At 43.0% G+C, this 21,604-nt stretch overlaps 1 protein-coding gene across 1 annotated transcript in view; it reads left to right on the plus strand.

Moving 5' to 3' along the window:
• Positions 1–21,604, plus strand: part of tgfbr1b (transforming growth factor, beta receptor 1 b) — a 46,123-nt gene that overhangs the window by 10,721 nt on the left and 13,798 nt on the right. Inside the window, exons 2-6 of the mRNA XM_084565701.1 lie at positions 11,527–11,775; positions 14,826–15,089; positions 18,451–18,681; positions 20,614–20,781; positions 20,880–21,036. Coding sequence (XP_084421827.1) covers positions 11,527–11,775; positions 14,826–15,089; positions 18,451–18,681; positions 20,614–20,781; positions 20,880–21,036 — 1,069 coding nt within the window. The remainder of the gene's footprint in view (positions 1–11,526; positions 11,776–14,825; positions 15,090–18,450; positions 18,682–20,613; positions 20,782–20,879; positions 21,037–21,604) is intronic.

Here is a 21,604-nt window from a genome sequence, read left to right on the forward strand (position 1 = left end):
CAACACAGTGCTGAACATTTTAGATTCGCTTTCAGAGTGGCTCATGTCAAACCAGGACTTTTATGTCTGTGGAGCTTGAAAATAGGACTGAAGGACTTCTTGCCTTCCGCGTCGGTATCTGTTTATTATCTCTGCTAAGCTTTAGTGTTGGTGTGAGGAAGTGGACGCATGATGAACGGAGACTTTACAGAAAGAAAGACTGGTAGAATATGGATCAGATTAAGAATGAAGGAAGGAACCTGAGTGTCGGGTACATGAGTAACTGCATCTGGTCTTTTGTTGTTCATGATGAATCTTAACAATGCGCATTAATCAAAATACCTTTGGATTAAAAGATAAAGTACATTTCTTCAGATGAGTCTTAATCAGGATGGTGTTTTTAAAATGATCAGCGTCGAACCAAAACCACGTCCCTGTAGCGTCCAAACGCATCAGAGCTGCCAAAAAACAAAAAGGAAGAAGTAGAATCATGTGGCTAGACATGTGTGGAAGAACTTTACTCTGGAAAATGAAGTCCGTCAGACAAGAATATGACAAAGGCTGCAACGAAACAACAACAAACACTGAACGTTTAAAAGAAGAGGAGAAAGTTTCCTGGAGACAGCGTCAAGGAGAAACATCTTCCAGAGAGGGTTAGGGAGTTTATGGCAGCGTTGGATGACCAGAACATTTCTGGAGTAGAGAACACAAGGTACCAGCTACCCTCTCCCTCTCCACACTACATTAACACAACATAGTAGTCCAACAGTTCACAGCTTGTGTGTTCAGTCTGACAAACATGCCATCCCTTGTAGTTATGAGTCATATAAGACGCCGGCTATTGTGCTTCAGTCAGCCGTCGTCACAGTTTACCACCCAGGTAGAGAACGGTTGGTATGCCGCCTCAAAGCAGAGCTCCTTGATTTAGTTAGAAAAACAGAAACTCCAAGTGTAGCTTCAGAAATGTCAGAGATGAAGCAACTTTCAAAAAATGTAATTTTGTGCTGTAGCTGTGAACACGAGGATTCCAGGAAACTATTTGTCAGAAACAAGTTTATTCCAAGAATAAAGTTTATTTGCCTGAAATCTGTAGAGACAGAAAAGGTGTAAACTTCCTCTGCAGGTTATTTACAGCAGGAGCTTCTGTCGTACGGTTGTTAAAACCTACTGTTCACATTGATTATTTGCTGCCTGATCCATTAATAATTTACTTAACAGGCAAAAGTAAGTTTTATTATTGTTATTTCTTATTTTAAAAAGCAGATGGCTAGACCTGACCAGCGTGCTCTAGGACTGGGTGTCTGCTAACAGAAAGACAGAGCATGCAGCTGTAGTGGTCACCAGCTAAGGTGGATTATTATTATTATTCCTAATCACTACAAAGGGATTTATTGCTCATCTTCTTAGAACAGTGTGGAAGTCTGTTGTGACTGACGGTCTCAGTAACTGGGTCTCAGTTGGGATCAGTGGTTTTGTTTCACACCGGTCAATAATATCAAAACCGTCTTCATAACATTTAGCTTTGTGTGTTTTGTTTTAACGAGGACGTCTCTGGGTCTGATGCATCACACTAGTGAGACGTTGGTGATGAAAACAGGAGGCTAGAGCATCGTGATGGTCGTGAATAACCAGAGTTAGGATGAATAAAGCTGGAAAGTTAAACTGTTCTTCTCCTTTCTGCATAGCGACTGAACACTGAATACTAGATAACTGAATTACAGCCTCAGGGCGACATCTCAAGGCTGAATGTGTGTGTGTGTGTGTGTGTGTGTGTTTCACTGGGTATGTGTGACTTTATGGTTTTTTGCGTAGGGGTAGCGGAATTGAATTGTTATTGATTTGCAGATTATGAAGCCGTTGTCTTCTGCTGTTCCTCTCTCTCTCTCTCTCTCTCTCTCTCAGCCAGCGGAGCAGATTAAACTTTATCCTCTCTTTTCATTTGGAGCGTCTCCTGGGGCTTCCTCCGTGCTGCCGCTGCTGCAGCCACTTAAAGCTCGGTCATGGCAATCTGTCTTTCTTTCCTCCACTTTGTTCTGCCCTCATCTTTCTCCCGGCGATGCTAAATGAATCGTGTTTAGGCCTTAATCAGGTTGTCCGGATCGATTTCATTCAGAAGGGAACTGCACATGCTCAGGTACCGTTAGGGGGCTGCATGAGTCCCAGGACCTGTACGGACCTGGTGTGGCCTGGCTCCATTTACACCTGGGGTTAACAGGTGATTGTAGAGTTAACATGCTGATGAAAATAAAGAAAGAAAGAAATAAAGATAAAACAAAAGAAGATGAGACGATGGAGGGAAATTGTGTTCATCACAGATACAGTATAAAAATACAAAAAACACAATTATATATAAAAAGACTAATAATGACTGTAATATACACACCGATCAGGCATAACATTATGACCACCTGCCTAACCTGCCGACAGTTTATTGCGTTGACTCTGCTCTGAAACACTTCCACCTTCCTCCGTGTGGAGTTTCATTATCTGAATGTTTTCTGTCACTTTGTTCCTGTGTGTCGTATCTGAGCATTTTGTTCTCTTTTCTAATTAAAACCTTTTTTTATTTAATTTCTGTCTTCTGATACAATCAGTACATTTGTTTCTGAATTTAAACTACGCTGGCGGCGTTTTAACACTGGACCTTTGTTTGTGTGTGTGTGTCAGAATATTAATCATAACTTCTAACTTCTGTCGACACTCTTTAGTTTTTCCTGAATAGACACTTGTTTCCTCCGCGGCAGCAGAGCGTGACGTGTTTTAATCTGATCAGGATCTCGCTGCATCTAAACACATTGATCTTAGGTACCGGAGAGTAATTTTACTTTTTAAATGTCATGTTTTAGATCCTGAAAGCTCAGGATGTGATGATATGGATGTACGTCTTTAAAGAGTTCAGCCTTTACAACCAGCGGCCCTGAGATTGATCTCTCCTTCAGTGGCTGCTCTCTGAATGACGCTTTCATAACGGGCGTTTAAAGTTGTCAGATGATTCCTTCCTTCCTTTTAATGCAGTTTGAACATTTTAAAGTTAAACACAGAGGCAAGTGGGAAAAGAAGCAACTGAACAGTATTGAGCAAAATTTGTTGTCACTTTATGAATTTTGGAGTCTTATCCCATCACATCTGAGCTTTTTATTTCCATTTCCTAAAGGTTCCTCTGGAATCTGAATTTTGATCTTCTGATAACGGCAACAGATGCTCCAAGATAGAAAACTTTCAATGATGTAGTCAGCTGGTTTTATCATCTGTCAGAACACAACCTGGTTGCACACCATTATTTATGTTGATTGAGACGTGTAACACTGATCTGTTAGGAGCTACGTGGGCTGCTGAGGCAGTCGATGGGGAAACAGGCTCACGTGAAATCACACGTGCACTGATTGATGACGGAAAAACTTTCGTCTCGTTTACTGAAAATAAACCAAATAAACTACGGCCTCTTCTTCCTCTCTGTGATTTCTTGTGAAGCCTGCAGAGTGTGGCGTCGTATAGAGGAACTGATCACGTGGGAGGGAATGTGAAAACTGAAGTATGACGACGTGGTTCTCAAACTGATTTCTGTGTCCAAATACTCCAACCTGACTATAGTGAATAGTTCCTGTTGGTCCTTCTGCTGCTTCAGATTTCAGAGTAGAAATGACACAGCTCTCCTGTAAGAGCAGGAAGCAGTAGGAAGAGGTTTCTTTGTCAGAATAAAGCCTGTTTGTGTCTTAAGGACGAGACGAATGATTGTATTCAATGAACATAATTGACTATTGAGATATCCATTATTCACTGTTGTTGTTTTCTTGCTTGTTAAAGTGTTTATATGTTTAAACCAGTAAATATGATCGTCTTGAATGAGGAGCAGTCGTAATCACATGCTGCTTGCTTTTATAATAAAACAAAACTAAATTGTTCTGGTTTCTAACTCGTATATTTTTCCATCCTTTAACTGCCCTGCAACAGTCGAAGCTACACAAACTGTTAGTGGTGGTGTAGGCAGTAGTGAATCAGTGCTTTGCCTCAGAGAGAAATCTGTGTTGAACAGAAATCTGCAGTTACTTGTGTTTGTCATAACAGAGCAGCTATAAATATGAGAAATATCTAAATGTCTTAACGGTACGGTAACAACGCCCCATCGCCCTAACTCAGGTTCTAGTCATTTATTTGTGCACCAACACATACATCTCCTCTCTTCTACTACAGTGCGTTCAGCCACAGCAGAGGGTGATTTACCCCGGGCCTCCAGAATAATCTCTTTACCCCGTCTCTGCAAACACACGCAGTTTCAATAACGCACATTCAACACAACCAGAGCCAAACAGATTCCACTGAGCTGATTTCATGCCTGAACTCTGAATACGGACCATCCACAACTTGTGAAATTCCTTTTATTTTATTTGTTCTTGACACTTGACTCGCTGCTGTTGTAAAGTAGGAGACGGAGGGAGGGAGGGGAGGGAGGGAGGGGAGGTTAAAAGAAAAATGGATGTGTCACAGGAGGGGAGGATGTAATTATGGAGAGAGCACTGGGTGAGGAAGAGGAGGGAGGCTGGATGGAGGGATGAATGTGGTCTAATATCTAACTCCTGTGACAGACGGCTTTATAATGTATTGTTCCTCTGCTGCCTGGCCAGAAATATACGATGTGGAGCAGCGCTGACGTACGCAGCTAGTACGCTGCTGCCAGCTGAACTTTAAGTATTGTTCTTAATGAAACACTTTTATAAAATCATAATAGATATATTTCTCTATATTTCCTGGGCTGTAGAACAACAAGCTTTCATGATGCATAAAATGTTTGCATTTAACACGCTCAGTCAACAGCAGAAATCACATTCATTTTGTTTACAATCAAATAGTGACATATTATTTTACAGTGTGAAATAAACACATATTTCATGTCTTCTTCTAATGTATGAGGGATAATATAATCACTATAGGGGTATCTTTTTAATTTAGAGTCGCTCCCCAACGGTGTCGGTGCTGATTCATGTCTAAAAGGATCGGATCAGATCGGCGTCGGGCTTCAGATCGGCGTCGGGCTTCAGCCATCTTCTTTTGTAGTTTATTTACCTGACTGGGCTGATGCTGAATATTAAAAGGTGGCAGTCGACACCAGCTCTGATCGCTCTGGTGCCGTCACACCTTCGTATTATTTCTCCTGACGTGACGCTGTCAGATAAATGAAAACATTTGGTAACAGCTGACGTTATGGCGCTGCCCCCATAGACATATATAGATAGACGCGTCATGGACTGTGGAGGGACGTGCCTAAAGCGCCGCCATCTTGGTACAGGGCTCCCAGAGGCAGCGGTGCATGAACATACGAAGGAAAGAGGTACTCCTCAATCTCAAAGTAGAATTATTCGCTGAATTTTGGACCGATTTCAAAACGTATTGAACTGTTAAAAACGTCACACATGTAGCTATGATAAAAATATGGTTTTACTACCCAAATACAATTTTTACTTAATGTTATCAGCAGACTAGCTTCTGACTGTAAAGAAAAGATGCCGGACTTCAACTGAGCGATTTATGATCACTTTTATTGTGTAGGAACCCCATTCCTCCATAGATGTAATGCACTGTAGGAGCGAGTGGCCCTGTTCCAAGATGGCCGCCCTGTAGGCACGCCGCTCCAGTAGACGGCAGCGCTCAATGACGCGTCTATCTATATATGTCTATGGCTGCCCCGGGCAACCGTCCATTCGTTAGCGTTTGTCGTCTTCATGCAACCAGTCGTACACATCACAGTTACATTTCACAACACAACACTGGGCCAGAGCAGCGAGGCTTGCCATTGGTCCACGCTGTGTGTGTGTGTGTGTGTGTGTGTGTGTGTGTGTGTGTGTGTGTGTGTGTGTGTGTGTGTGTGTGTGTGTGTGTGTGTTTAGTCTGGCTGTCTGCAGCTACATCCTGTCTGACCACATTGTCAGAGCGTGTCCTTGCGTCTGTCTCTCTGCCTCTCATAATGAGTCTATCATATCAGGACACACTTTGTGCCTGCGCGGGTCCCAGTGCTCATTTTATCTCCAACTGTCCTCATTATAACAGACACACTTATGCTGCACTCACGGTCAGAATCTTTTAGGATTAAATGCTCTTAATTAGAAACACGCCGTCCTCAAAGCAGATGTTCAGCCGTGGAAGGAAGGTTGGTTCCTGTTTTAAGAGCTGAGGCTTATTAAAGCACGTCCCATTATACTAACGCTGTTATAACAGTAGGGCTGGGCGATGTGGCTGAAACATGTATCACCATATCAGTGTTTCATATCAGTCGATATCGATAATTATTGATTCGACTGACAGGGTCATAAAAATCCCGTCATAACACATTTTTACCCGTCACTTTAACTTTTTTTTTAAAATGATAACAATGACACATTTAATAGCATTTAATTTTCACTCATTTTTAATTAATATTCAGTAGCGGTGGAAAAAAAGATTCGTCTCATATAACCGGCGAACTAAGGCACTCAGACACTCGCTCACTGACACACAATACGCAGAGAAACAAACTTAACCGACTCATAACCGCTGCTGTGGATCCGATTAACTGAGTCAGCAGCCACTCACTCAGCGGCAGATAAACGAAGCTTAACCGACTACTAATCAAGAGACAAGAGCCAGTTAATATTCTCACTCGCCACCAAGTTAGCAGACAACATCGGTCTGACTCTCGTCTGACTTTAAAATAACCAAAATATTATCAAACTGGTGACGTGACCTTTCCTTTTTTATCTACAAGTTCCTCTCGCGCTGTCGCTCTCATATTCTCCTTTCACTCCTCGCCGTTATTTTTGTTTTTGTTGTTGTTGATGCCCCCAACCTGGCTTAGCTGGGCCGTGATAGGTCGAGAGGCTAAAGCCCTTCCTCTGCCTACATCCCCCAGAATGACTTGCAGTTCTGGCTCGGGCTTTTCTTCCTATTTTTTTCTATTCTATATACGTATTTTTTATTGATATCGATCACGTGTCTATTGCGATATATATCGTTTTATCGCCCAGCCCTATATAACAGTAATGTAAATCTGTAGAGAGGTTGATTTGTTTCGTCTGAACGTCAACGATGCTATTTATTTTAATCCTCTTTAATCTTAGACTGTGCTCATTGAAATGTAAAGAAAATTCTGGAAATGCACCGTCGCAGTTTTCCAAGATGGCATCTGCTGTAAGATATTCCACTTGTGGGAATTTAAAGCAGAGAAGAAGTGAAAGGAACCAAAGTCTTGCACCATTTCTTAAAAATGTCTGAAGTTATAGCACATCAGCGATATCAGAATAACATCTCTATTCAGAAACAAACCTTTACACAACCTTTAGCTGCTTTGATCAAAAGAAGTCGCCTCCATGAAAACCTCAGATTACCTTGTGTGTTTGTTTTTCTAACACATGTTGAACCAGACATCAGCACGTATCTGAAACAAGCGTCACATCCTGGAACCACATGAATCAACAGTGATCAACAGTGCTGCTGCTGCTGCACGTAGTGAAAAGAGATTGTGAAAGTGAAAGTGCAGTTGGTTTGTTTCTAAAACCTACTCATGTTCATTCTGCTGGATTATTTATCTGGCGTCGTGGGTAATTAACGTGCCCTTTACCCCAAGCTCTGATTATCACCGTGTCATTTGTTCCATGCACTCACAGGCGTCCTCTCACACAGCTGAGTTTTACTTATCACGTCTAGAAGGATGTTTGTTTTCCTCCAGTGTTCTTTCGGGTTTGTGCAGAGTTGTCTGCAGACGCTTCACGGGCAGATTCAGATCATTGTTCAGTGGTTTCACAAAGAGAGTTTGGTAATTTAAAGTCTCTGCAGGCGACGCAAGAGGAAAACAAGGTCGGTTTTAAATGTTCATGTATTGATAAAATAATTTAGTTTGCGCTCTGCGTCTGTTGCTGACTCATCCAACAACCTGCCGTCTGCATCTGGAGATCGTCCTTCTAGTCAGCTGTTGTGTTTTATTTTGTTGTTTGTTTTTCACTCACTGACAGATTCATGATTTGCACCAAGACTGATGGGATCAGTACTGGGCTTCAGACAAGCCTGGTGTTTGTTGTTGTTATGTGTTTTAGTTCTGCCATGAACCAAAACCACGTCCCTGGAGCATCAGAACGTCTTCCTCTAACGTTTTAAAGGAGACTGGCGTGTAGGCATAATGACCTCCTTCCTAATATGGTGCAGGTGACTCATCAGAGAATGGACGTGGGCCTTCTGAGGGTGTCCTGTGAGGGGAGGGTCCTCTGTGGATCATCCCACAGATACTTGATCAGTTTGGGATCTAGTGAATTTGGAGGCCAGGTCAACACCTTGTGCTGTTCTTCCTAAAGTGTTTTTGTGTGTGTGTCTGTGTCAGGCTGCATCCTGCTGGGGATGGCTGCTGCCAGGCACCCCCACCCCATGGTGGAGGTGCCTGGCAGCAGCCATCCCCAGCAGAATGGCAGTGTCTGGTCTAGGTGGGTGCTACATGTCTAAGTAACATCCACACCAATGAACGCCAGGTCCAGAAGTTTCAGCGGTCATAATGTTGTGGCTGGTTGGGGTACATATATATATATCTACATTACAAATCAACAAATTGCCTCAGTGTGTTTATTATATTTCCTCTTCACTACAGAGTTGTGACCTGCTGGCAGACACACACAGTGAGAGAGTAATGATTCCAGTTTTTATTACGGTCTGCTCAAAACAAAATAAAGCAGAAATAAATCCTGGTGGGAGTCCTTTAGCTCACGGAGCGTTTCATTTTAGACATACCTGTCTCTAACATGGTACTGTGTGTGTGTGTGTGTGTGTGTGTGTGTGTGTGTGCTGCTCTGACAGACTGGACTTATCTGAGCTGAGGTTGAGTCAGAGGAGACAGGCGTCAGCTGGTTTTTATTTAGCTGTCTCCGGTCGGGCATATGTTTGATCTGTCGTCTTTTCCGTCGTCTTGTGACACACACACACACACACACACACACACACACACACACACACACACACACACACACACACACAGTTGCTGTTGTTTGCTGCTGTAATTTATTCTCCTCCCTGAGTTTTTCTGTCTGGATTTCTCCACCAGACAATTCCACAAATTCCATGAATGAGTGAGGAAGGAAGCCTGTTGCGTAAAAGTCCTGTAACGTTCTCAGACTGGTTGTGTGTTTGTCTCTAGTAGCTACAGATGTCCTGGTCGGTCCCGGGCCTCAGCCTGTTTTAGTGACACCTGGCTGGTGCTGGTGTCAGAGCTGCTACTACAGCCTTGATTCAACAGCTCCAATAAAATCACTAACCAGAATCCAAACAAACACTGAACGCTGTGTTTAAAAGAAGAGAAAGGTTTCAGTAAGTACTGGTACTGGATCGGGGGCATCCCTACTAATCCACCGTTTCTGCTGCCGTTTACTTCATTATTTATAACCCAACTCTCTGCGTTACTCTGGTGAGGTTGTTGCACCGTAGGGCAGACTTCCTACTGATAAACCCGTCTGCCCGTCGGCGCCTTTACGCCACAAACTGTGCACCTGCCCTGTTAATTATTCAGCTGCGGACCGTGTTGTGTTGCTTTAACCTGTTCAGCCGTACGTGATGTGATTCTGAGCTGCATGCTGATACCAGACGCTCGGCTCCAGACCTGGTTTATTCATAGCTCCCTGAAGCCCGAGGGATTGCTGAGCAGACTCCCTTTACGTTAAACACATTTCTTTCCCCGTTCGCGTCTGACCTGCTGCTTCTCTAGTGTTCAGAAGTGTTTAAAGATGACCTGACCTTTAGCTCCAACGCTCAGAGACATTAAACGTCCCATATGTGTGGGTAGGGCTCTGTGTTCTGGACGGATTAAAATAAATAAGTTGGACAAGGTCGTCCTTCAGTAAATGAAAAAAGAAACAAGGAAGAGAAACTAAAAGGAGAAAACACTGGTTGTTTGATTCTGTTGGTCTGAACGGAGCACGGACATGACTCTGGGACAATATTCAGATGTAGTTTAGACTTTCTGACTCAAGGTATCTGGTCATCTGACTTTATCTCTGAATCTGGACCAGTGGTCACCATGGAGACTACCTCCTGCTTCATTCAAAGAGAATACGACTTTTAATTTTGAAATTACGTTTACTCCACGCACGGACCCAGTTTAATAGTAAGTGTTAGATTATCGTGTCTGGTTTTAAGTTAAAAATCACTTCAGTTCCATCTTGTTTTGGCATCGAGAGACAAAATTATGGACATTGTGTCCCTGTCCAAATATTGCAGGACGGCAAAATGACAAAATCAGATCCGTGTCCTTTATTGACATCGGCCATGTGCTGTCTAGCTCTACTACAGCTGTGTGTGTGTGTGTGTGTGTGTGTGTGTGTGTGTGTGTGTGTCACCAGTGCAACGCACCGTTTGTGGGCTATGAGTCAGCATGTGTTTGTGTACAAAGTCTGAGTGGAGTGAAGCAGTGTCTCACTTTACTTCAATCAGTTCTTTCCCAGTTACCCACACAGTCCACAGAGGAGGCAGCAGCAAAGGTTAAAGGTTAAATGATCCGTTCATTATCAGGTCGACTGAGCTTCAGGTTCATTGGTTTGTAAAAACCCCCCAGACCTCACATTAACATCTGTCCTGGGAAACCACATGATGAGACATCACTGATTCATGTGATCATTTCTACTAGTGGTTGAATGAAGGAGTTAAACTCCTCTTCCTCAGATCAGCCCTGTTGAGTAGGTGGTCTTTAATGTGACCCAGGACTCATTGTGTGTTCACACTACCAAAGGAAGGAGGTCACATGTGTCCCAGACCACCTCCACATGTGGACTGACACCAGATCAGTGTTCACACCTGGACCTGTTTAACCTGGACTCTAGAGACCAGATCAGTGTTCACACCTGGACCTGTTTAACCTGGACACTAGAGACCAGATCAGTGTTCACACCTGGACCTGTTTAACCTGGACTCTAGAGACCAGGTCGGTGTTCACACCTGGACCTGTTTAACCTGGACTCTAGAGACCAGATCAGTGTTCACACCTGGACTCTAGAGACCAGATCAGTGTTCACACCTGGACACTAGAGACCAGATCAGTGTTCACACCTGGACCTGTTTAACCTGGACACTAGAGACCAGATCAGTGTTCACACCTGGAACTGTTTAACCTGGACTCTAGAGACCAGATCAGTGTTCACACCTGGACCTGTTTAACCTGGACTCTGAGATGGTCCCTGGTCTTCAGATTCTCCAGGGTAGATGTTCATGTGAGGTCTGAACGGGACCAAAGAGTAAATGTAACTCTGTGTATACATGGAGATGTTTAGTGGAGAATAAAACACATGTGAACTTGGAGAATTGTTGAATTTCAAGTATTTACAATAAATAAGAGCTGAGCCACAGTAGCAGAGTCCTGATATTATTTGTGCTCGTTGGGACACATGTAGACGCCTTAGATGTTTAAAGTCTGTAAATAAATGGGACAAAGTGACGCCAAATAAATGTTGTTTTGCAGTGTGACCTTTTACTAGACTGTAGTACAGAATACATTTTTGCATTTGCATAAAACACTCAAGCCTCTTCCTCTGTCTCTTCCTCTTCCTCCAGCCCTCCGGTGCCACTGTGACCGCTGCAGTGCCAACTCCAGCTGCACGACGGACGGCGTCTGCTTCGTCGCCGTCCGCAAGTTGGGCAGCAAGCAGACCATCGAGCAGCGCCAGTGCGTCCATGAAAATGAGCTGATCCCACGAGACCGGCCCTTCATTTGTGCCCAGTCCGCCAAACAAGACAGCGGCATTTACCCGGTGTGCTGCACCGTGGACTACTGCAACAAAAACCCTGAATACAACTTCCCTGGTAAACCTTTGTTTTATTTATTCTTATGAGGGTCTGAGAAAAGAGGCGGGGTCATCCATGGCTCAGCCACGCCAGCTTTAACCGATGATCGGTGAAACGTTTGTCAGATGGAAGAGGCAGCATAAAATAACGATGACCAGCACAGTCACGTTTGGTGCTCAGGTCCAAATTAATCCATTTTGTTAATGGAGTCTGGTGGTTTGGAAGACGTCGATATAGCTCCTTCAGTTTGCTGCCAGCGCAGTTTGCAGCAGTTCTACTTCCAACAACTCCCAATGTTCTCAGGACTGGTTTTACCTGAGGACCTCTGGTAATTTATAATAATCTCTGAGGTCTTCTGTGATCTTAATCCCGTACGAATCGGCCACGTCTGTAATTTGTAAAGTAAGAATCACAACAGAAATGACCTACTCTAGTTCTTCTAACACAGAGGTCCTGTCAGAACTAATCCAGTGCAAATCAGCTGTTATTTGGGGTTTCCTTTTTTATTAATTAACTTATTTTTAGTCTCTTTTCACTTAATAATTATAAAGGTTGTGTTATAAATCAAAGTTTGGACAGATGTTTGGATGCAAAGCCAAAGATGTCGTTGCTTAGCATGCAGACACACTTAGAGATAAAGAGCTGATAAACATCAGAAGAAAGAAATCATGAAGGATGATGAGACGGATCTAGATGCTGGACTTTAATTTAGTCGTTCATCACATCAGTAAAGGTGGATGTGACTTAAAGGGGATCAATGGGACTGATGACAAAAATATATTATTAAAATTAAAACATGACGTGATGAGACTACATAAACTCCAGCTTCTCTAAATCTGCTGCCACACACGGAGGAGACGACCACTGACATTATTACAAAGTACTAGAGCCCCCCAGGTAAAACTTCTTAATACCTTTAATACCTGTTTTCTTTGCTGCCATATATTTTTTTCCTTGTGGCAACATGTCCTTGAATTGAAAAGGCCCTCACCCACATCTTCTTCACTGCCTTTTATTTGCGCCGTCATTAATGGCGTCTACCAGCAGCAGCGACTCTGCAGAAAAACCTTTTTAAAAACAGTTTGTCCTGCTGCTACGGCACTCGGCTGCACTTAGGCTCTGAGGAACTGAATCACCCGTACGAGTTAATAAGTGTCTGTGAAGAGAGAATGAAACGTCAACAACTTTACACGAGTGGCTTCTAGCGTCGGAAGAGAATTCATATCAAAGAGAGGAACTGTGTGTTTCCTCGACTGGCCAGAAGATTTAAATCTAATTATTGTGAATGTTTTTATATATTGACATCTGAGTTGTCAGATATCGTTTTTTGGTAGGAAGGTAAATTAAAATATAGACTGTGCAGAGAAAATCTTATTTAGGGTGTGCAGTTTAATACATGCAGTAAGTTAGGCCTGAAGTGGAACATAGTGGCTGAGGAACTTATTTATGTTAAAGGGAAGAACAACTATTACATCAGCTATCGTACCTGAGCCTAGTTCAATTCAATTCAGTTTTATTTCTATAGCGTCAATAACAAAACAAATCGTCTCAAGACGCTTTACAAAACCAGACCTGAAAGCTCCAGAGCAGCCTGAAGGAGACGTGGAGCAGAACCAGAACCAGAACCAGAACCCAGCTCATATGGAGGACCCATCTGCCTGAGGCCAGCCGGGTACAGACGGAAGAAAGAGAGAAGAGAACAGCAAGATAAACATCCATCTGTCATAGATACACGTATCTGACTAAAGTGTACATGTGGAATCTGATGATACAAACTGATGATGTTACATGACAGTTTGAAAACGTCACAGAATCCATTTACAGTCTCTAATCCAGTCTAGTCTAATCCTGCAGCCTGTATAAACGTCCATACAGAGACCTGGATCTGATGTGACTCATAATTAATAATAAATAGACACTTTGATAAAAAACAGAGACTGTAAAGGTGAAATATTAGATCTGTGCGGCATGGCGAACCATCTGACAGTAGTCACATCTACTGATGTAGGTACAGGGCCCTTTATATTATGTGTTTGTAATATTTCTGTTTCATTAGTTTGATCTGGTTCTCTTTCTCTACTTTCAGGACTGGTGTGAAAATGTGCAGAAGTCATTTTTATGCAGAAATGTAAAACATCTGAGGGCGCAGCAACCTTTTAATCTGTACTATTTATCACAACGTGTGTCCTTTTCAGACGCTATATTCAGTTTATTCTATATTCTCTCTACATTATGATTTTAGGGAAAAGTTCAGTCACACTAAAAACTATAAAATGAAACTTTAACCTTCACAGTGAGATATAATCACCGTCAAAAATATGCACCCAGCCCAAATCCTGAAAATCATTATGTACATAAGAAGTTAACATAAATGATGCATTGATATAGCCATAACATGTTCATTTGACATAACTAGTTTTAATTTATTTTTATCTTCCTGATGCAAATGTTAGATCTGCCCCAGTTTCAAGCGATTATCATCTGCAGCGATGGGTGTGATGTGCATATAGGTTTTATAAGGGAGGATGTGAAGCAAGAGAAGAGATGTCTCAGACCATTTTTAGAGTTAAAACGCTGACAGGGTCAGTCTGGGGACCGGCAGCACCAGATACAACTCAGAGACCTCTCCCTAAATGTTTTGATGAAGGCGTCTGAATTATGTCGCTGGATGATTCAGGTTTCCTCCGTCCCTAATCCTCTCTGTCTTCCAGTTTCTCAGATGACAATCCAGTAGGTGGATGAAGACGCAGGATGATTGTTGCAGCGTTCAGACGGAGTTAAATATAACTTTTAGTTCTGACGAGGGAAATGCAGCCGTTCTTATGTGTGTGTCAGTTACAGGCCAGATCTGCTATCAGCCGAGCAGATGGAACGCGTCCCAGCACCACTTGGCCTGTCTGGCTTCTTAGCTCATTAGCTAGCGCTGCCATTTCCCAGCCATCAGTATGTTCAAAGCCAACCTGCAACTCGCTCAGTCGCCCTCATCTTCCCTTAATCTGAAGAAATAAGAAGATAAATATTTAAATAAGTACGTCTTTGAGTGGTGTTCTTCTCTTTCTGTCTTTCAGTACCCGACGATAAGACTCCTCCACTCGGCCCCGTGGCCCTCGCTGCGGTGATCGCTGTCCCGGTGTGCGTGCTCTGCCTGCTGCTGGTCCTGGCGTTCTACATCTGCCACAGCCACCGAGGCGCCGGAGGTGCCGGGGCCCACCATCACCACCACCACCGCGTGCCCAACGAAGAAGACCCCTCCATGGACCACCCCTTCATCACGGTGGGGACGACGCTGAAGGACCTCATCTACGACATGACCACCTCGGGCTCTGGATCAGGTAAGACACACCAGAGGACACTTTGTTCTCTTTCTGAGGGCTACACATTCTACTTGATGAGGCCTCTCTTGTCTTTCAGCACAAAGACTCATTTACAAGTGAAACTACGATTGTTCTGATAAGTGCAGCTTAGTAGTGAGTCAGGCTCCAACTTCCATCAGATAAAATAAACAGAATGATAGGTCATAGGTGTTGAGCTGCAGATCTACGACACAGAATCTGTTCTAGGTTGTATTGTTATGTTACCTTCGCTGTAATTCACCTAATTCAGTCGCTGCTTATTTCTTCAATTTCAGTATCATTTCATTAAGAGATATTTTCATTTCTATTTTTACTTTGTTTTGAAAGAGATTTTCATCAAACTAATGTTCAAGAGGTTTGTGGTATTTCCACATTTTGATATTTTCCTTCTAGTTATTCATCTTTACTTTCGTGCAGCTCTTCTTACTTTTTAAATCCAGTCAGCTTTCAGGTCTGACACTGCTCCCTCAAACATCAACTCAGGACGACTAATGTAATTTTATTTTTTTGTAGTTAAGTGTGGGACCCTGAAAATAAGGGAACTATGATTGAAAATGATTGCACGGCACATTTTTATCTATTTATCTTCAAACCTTTGAATTAAAAACCTTCTCCCAATAATTGGACTAGACTTGTCCCGTTGAGCTGGATGTCTAACGAGGGGACGCAGTGAATGGCACATCGCTATCGGATCTTTCAAATGAAGATCAGTTTGAATAGGAAAGTGGTCTCTTTTAAAAACCTGACCCGGTGTCAGTGCTTCTTTTTATTCCGTGCAAATTGCTGTTTTTTTTAACCGTATCTACTCATGAGTTAGTGGCTAATCAGGTGCCTGTCGTTGTTGGTGTCAAACACATTTTCAGTGCCACATCTGTGCCTTTTTGTGTTTGTATTTAACCACATATTAGAGTTCTAAGGAGAACATGAACTAGTCTGGTGTGTGATTGCCTGTGCAGCAGAAACACCCTCCAGCTGTACCTGTTTTTAAAAGTAGAAGTCTATTACAATAACCCCGATGTCCCAGATTCACACACTGCTGCCTGGCGTACGCCGTCCTTCATGCTAGTTATAAATTAGCACATTTCCGTGGAGACTGGCACCTCATGTGTGTAGTGTCTGTTGAAAATGAGTGAAAGTAGTGAGTTAACAAATATACATGAAAAATAGAGACTAGCTGCTCTGAAGTAAAGGAAGCTACCTGATTGGCTGCATTCGGATTCAATCAAAACTTCAGTTTTCTGTTTTTCTACCGACACATGCAGACTCACTCCTTACGAGTGTTTCTATCGTTGGCAGGTTGAGTGATTGTAAAAAATAAGTAAATACCGTGGGGCAAGGTGGGAGATGAAGAATTCACTTTTTCATTTTAGCTACACACTGGACCACTTTTTATTCAGGTCAGTTCAGTTTTATTTACGCAGTAACATCCAGATACTCTCAAGATGCTTTTCAGAACTCAGAGAATGAAGTACCAACTAATAAAAGATGACACAGCATTACGCTTTTCACCTTCGTACAAAAAATTGCCATCATCCTGAGTGTGTACAATAAATGGAATAAATGTCTCTTTGTGACTAGTTGATGTACATTTATAGTTTCCTGTAAATGTAAAATTGATGTGTAGTTTATAACAAAGTTAATATAAAACTAAATGTGCACAGAAAATCAAAGAAGATACGTCCACATGGTTTGTTTGCATTACACGTTAACTGTTTTTATATTAAATATATATCTATTTTTGGACACTCACAATTTTTTGTTTATTTAAAGTATGAATTAAATATATTTTTATAAATTTAGACCCAGCTCCTGGAGGATGGCGTGTCCAAGGGGCCTGTAGAGATAAATAGATTGTTGCTGAGGGCTTTTAGTGAGTAAACACAAGATGATCGACACCGTCAGGTCTATAATTGAACCTCCGATCAGGTTGTTTTGGCGCCCGATAGCGATCCATCCCAATCTTGTAATAATCAGTATCAACCGGTCCCAGTCCCAGTCCGATCTTAAATGTCCTAAAGTCCTAACAGACATGAGTTTTTGGCATTTTTGCCGCCAGCCAGCTACTGTTACAACAAAGAAGAAGACGACGATTTGAAGCTTCAGGGATGTGGTTTTGGTTTGGGGCAGAACTAGTCGGTGTTCGGGGCAAAGTTTTGTCCCAAACGTTTTATCCCATCTTGGATCGCTTCCAGTTGAGGCTTAGCCGTCTAGAGTCGGTATCCCCCGGCTGCTTCTTTGTCTGTTCAGATAAAAATCCAAATATACATTAAGTCATGTTTCTGCTTGTTTGCACTTGATAAATGTAGAATCTAAAGATGAGAGAAAACCTCAGGAACTTTGTAAACTAAGTATTTTTGCAGTTTGAACTATTACTCAAATAAAGTAAAGAAAGAAGAAGAAACCACTTGGGTCAACCCAGCTCTTATTAAAAGTCTTAAAGTCCATTAAATGTAGTTTCAAGAAGTGAGGAGATGCTGTATTTATGGTCCGTGGCATTTATTTGGTATTTCAAGTTTAAAAAAACCTTTAAAAGCCAGAAATGAAAACTGGTAAAAAAGAAACCTCAAAAAAGCGAAAGTTAATATTAGACTTAATTGACTACTCGTAGTCTCTGTGGTGACCTCTGGTCCAGGTCTCTCTGGTCCAGGAAGTAGTCTCCATGGTGACCACTGGTCCAGGTCTCTGGTCCAGGAAGTAGTCTCCATGGTGACCACTGGTCCAGGTCTCTCTGGTCCAGGAAGTAGTCTCCACTGTGACCACTGGTCCAGGTCTCTCTGGTCCAGGAAGTAGTCTCCACTGTGACCACTGGTCCAGGTCTCTCTGGTCCAGGTCTCTCTGGTCCAGGAAGTAGTCTCCGTGGTGACCACTGGTCCAGGTCTCTCTGGTCCAGGAAGTAGTCTCCACTGTGACCACTGGTCCAGGTCTCTCTGGTCCAGGTCTCTCTGGTCCAGGAAGTAGTCTCCGTGGTGACCACTGGTCCAGGTCTCTCTGGTCCAGGAAGTAGTCTCCACTGTGACCACTGGTCCAGGTCTCTGTGGTCCAGGTCTCTCTGGTCCATGGATCGTCGTGTTCAGCTCTAAATAAACCTGGTTCTTCTCCAGACTCAGAGATAATAAGTTGTTTCTCGGCATTGTCTCTAATGAATAATTAAATTACTATCATTTTCACTTGACTAATTATCAGTTGACAAGTTGAGTCATGTTCTTTATCATTAGAGTTGAATTAAATAAAGTATTTCGACTCTAACACTCCTTGGAACCTCTTTATTTCCTTCCTAAAACTCTTGACCGTCGGCTTTTTAAATATTTATTTCCATCTTTTTCCTTCTCTTTTCCTCCAGGTCTGCCGCTGCTGGTGCAGAGGACCATCGCCAGAACCATCATCCTCCAGGAGAGCATTGGGAAGGGGCGTTTTGGCGAGGTGTGGCGGGGTAAATGGCGCGGCGAGGAGGTGGCCGTGAAGATCTTCTCCTCCCGCGAGGAGCGCTCCTGGTTCCGGGAGGCTGAGATCTACCAGACTGTGATGCTCAGGCACGAGAATATCCTGGGCTTCATTGCTGCCGACAATAAAGGTGAGGAACCCAACGAGAAACACGGTCTTTACTCCAACACTTATCATCTGTAAATGATGGCGGGCGTTTATCTTTAGCAGAGAAGCAGTAGAATCAGCTCAGCTATCAGTGGAGATAGTGGAAACAAGCCTTAGCTGTGAGCAGACAGGCTGGTAGACAGTGTGGGGGAGTAATAGTTCACAGTTTAACAGCTCTGCCAGCTCACACACATGCAGATATAGGAGGCTGAGTGTCTGCGAGACAGATCAGAAGAGGAAGCATATGATGTAGTCATGGTGGCCGTCTTGACTGACGTGGGTGGGATGTCCTGATCGGTATAAGGGCCGGTCAGATCAGTATCTGGCTCCAGCCAAGCCTCAGCTTTAGTAGTTATTTAACCGCTGTAGCATCAAAACCAAAACTACTACTACTACTTCTTCTTTCTACTTTCTTCTTATTCCTTCTTTTGTTGTCGTCTTCTTCTGTTTTGTTGGCGGCTGGCTTGCGTCACAGCTGCTGCTACCAACTTGATTAAACACCTTGGTTTTCTGGAGCCAGGTACCAGCTACCCTCTGCACACTACGTTAACTAAGACAGAAAGATTTATTGGACTGAATCCAGTCGACTCTAGGAGAAGACAAGTATTTATGACCAGGTCAGGACTCAAATCAGCCAGTACTGAATATTAAAAGGTCGGGTTTGGATGAGAGGGCAAAGAAACTTGATTGCGACATCCCCATCATGACGTGTAGTCGTTTTCTTCAGTATCAGCGTTAATCTAGGCGATCGCTGCATCTTCTCTTCACTATCAGTAAAGACAGGAGGTGCACACATCTAATGCAACATGACTTGTTATTGTGCAGATCTGCCAGAAACATAAAGAAAAGCAGCTTTAAGCCAAACAATGCTACGGTCTCTGTTTTCATCTCCCTAAAGTCTGATTGGAGCCTTCGTAGGAAGAAAAACAGAAACAGAAAATAAAACTTTATTTTGTTTTTCCACACCCAGTGGCCCCTTCCCCTCGACCTTGTTTTAAATCCGTGGCTTACTGAAAGGAACTGCATTAGTCATGGAAGTCACTGTTTCCAGACATGTATTTTTCATCTGTGCAGCTACAGTCTGGCTGGATGGAGAGTTTTACCTCACAGCAGAAAAAAAAATATATAATAAAACGGACTTTCTCAGGCTCGTCGCTGCTTTGTGTCTGCTTCAGTTTTAGTCGGTCAATAATTACTACCTTTAATTATGTCTCCTTTCCTCCAGACACTTTTATTTTTCCAGTCTGCGGCGCTTAATGCTAGAATTTGGTTACAAAAGTGTATTTAAAAATCATTATTTATCTGAAATCATGAGGCGTGTAGAGACTATAGCGTGTGGTAAAAATAATATTAGAATGAAAGGATGCTCCTAACTTCTAACCTGACGTCTGTGCTCTGTGTTAACCACTAAGGTGTCATTATATACTGCCCCTGCTCTATTTATATATGTTATTAGACCAATCACAGTTAGCCAGTAGTTTTTATCTTCTCATACTTTGTTTAGCTTTTATTTTCTTCAGATTTTCCATATTATCAGATAGTTATTCCAGTTTTGTGGCTACCAAATGAAAGAACACTTATTTTATACTCATGTGACAAAATACGATTTTAAAACTTCATACGTATTTAATATATTGAAGTTTCAGATGTGGATTTCACTATGAGAGAAAAATACTTAGTCCTTTAACCAGTCAGAGACATTTTATTGTAAACTATTTAAACTCTATGACGTTCAGATGACATGTATGACGACCGTTACTCTTCTGACCGCATCGCCACATTAAGCCCCGCCCCCAAACGATCTGATTGGCAGTCAGATCTTTTGCCAGAGTGGAATCAGTTCCCCAGACAAAATGAAAACCTTGTCCTTAGCTCTAGCCCCTCATCGTCTCTCCGCCTGTCTTCCTGTCTGTAGATAACGGGACGTGGACTCAGCTGTGGCTGGTGTCCGACTACCACGAGCACGGCTCTCTGTTTGACTACCTGAACCGTTACACCGTCACCGTGGAGGGCATGATCAAGCTGTCCCTGTCCACGGCCAGCGGCCTCGCCCACCTCCACATGGAGATAGTGGGCACACAAGGTGAGACACCTGACAAAAACTAACACGGACTCTAAATGAATCCTTGTTCTCCACACAAACCAGGGCTGTCACTGAATGTATGACTTTCTGTCGTCCAGGAAAGCCAGCAATCGCCCACAGAGACCTGAAGTCAAAGAACATCCTGGTGAAGAAGAACGGGACCTGCTGCATCGCTGACCTGGGTCTGGCCGTCCGCCACGACTCCGCCACCGACACCATCGACATTGCTCCAAACCACAGAGTGGGAACCAAAAGGTGAGTGCATGCTGCATGAGACATCAGGACATCCTTCTGTCCTCCCTCGTCTTCTTCTACCCTCCGGTGGTTCTCTCCGCCTGGCTCGGGCGCTGTGCCTATCAGCCATCTTTCATTGTGACATTTATGGCTTCACTGTTTTTGGGAGAAACTCGACTCTGCTCTCTGCATGTGGCGTGATGTTGTCACTGGGACTGATTGTTGTGGTGTTTCACAGCACACCTGCAAGCCTCAAAACAAGATAGGGGTGTAAATAAAGAAGGCAGTCCAATCACTAGTGTCCATCTTTTATTACCTGTGTTCACACCTGGTATTAACATGTGTCTCCATCCAGCTCTTCACATCTGATCTCAGTTTCTCTGGATGTAAATAAACTCCAGTAGAATATTTTAACAGCTACTGTCTCTAACGGATCTCTACTGCTGTTTCAGAACCAAGAACATTAATTTATTATTTATTATGTATTGATTTCCGTCCTGATGTTAGTTTTGTCAGAGACCTGCACTAAACTCAGATTCTAACTCCAGCCCTGGAAGCTTCCATGTATGGTTGTGAATGAGTAGGTGGT

The sequence above is a fragment of the Chelon labrosus genome (assembly GCF_963514085.1).
Source record: "Chelon labrosus genome assembly, chromosome: 18".
Lineage (NCBI taxonomy): Eukaryota > Metazoa > Chordata > Actinopteri > Mugiliformes > Mugilidae > Chelon > Chelon labrosus.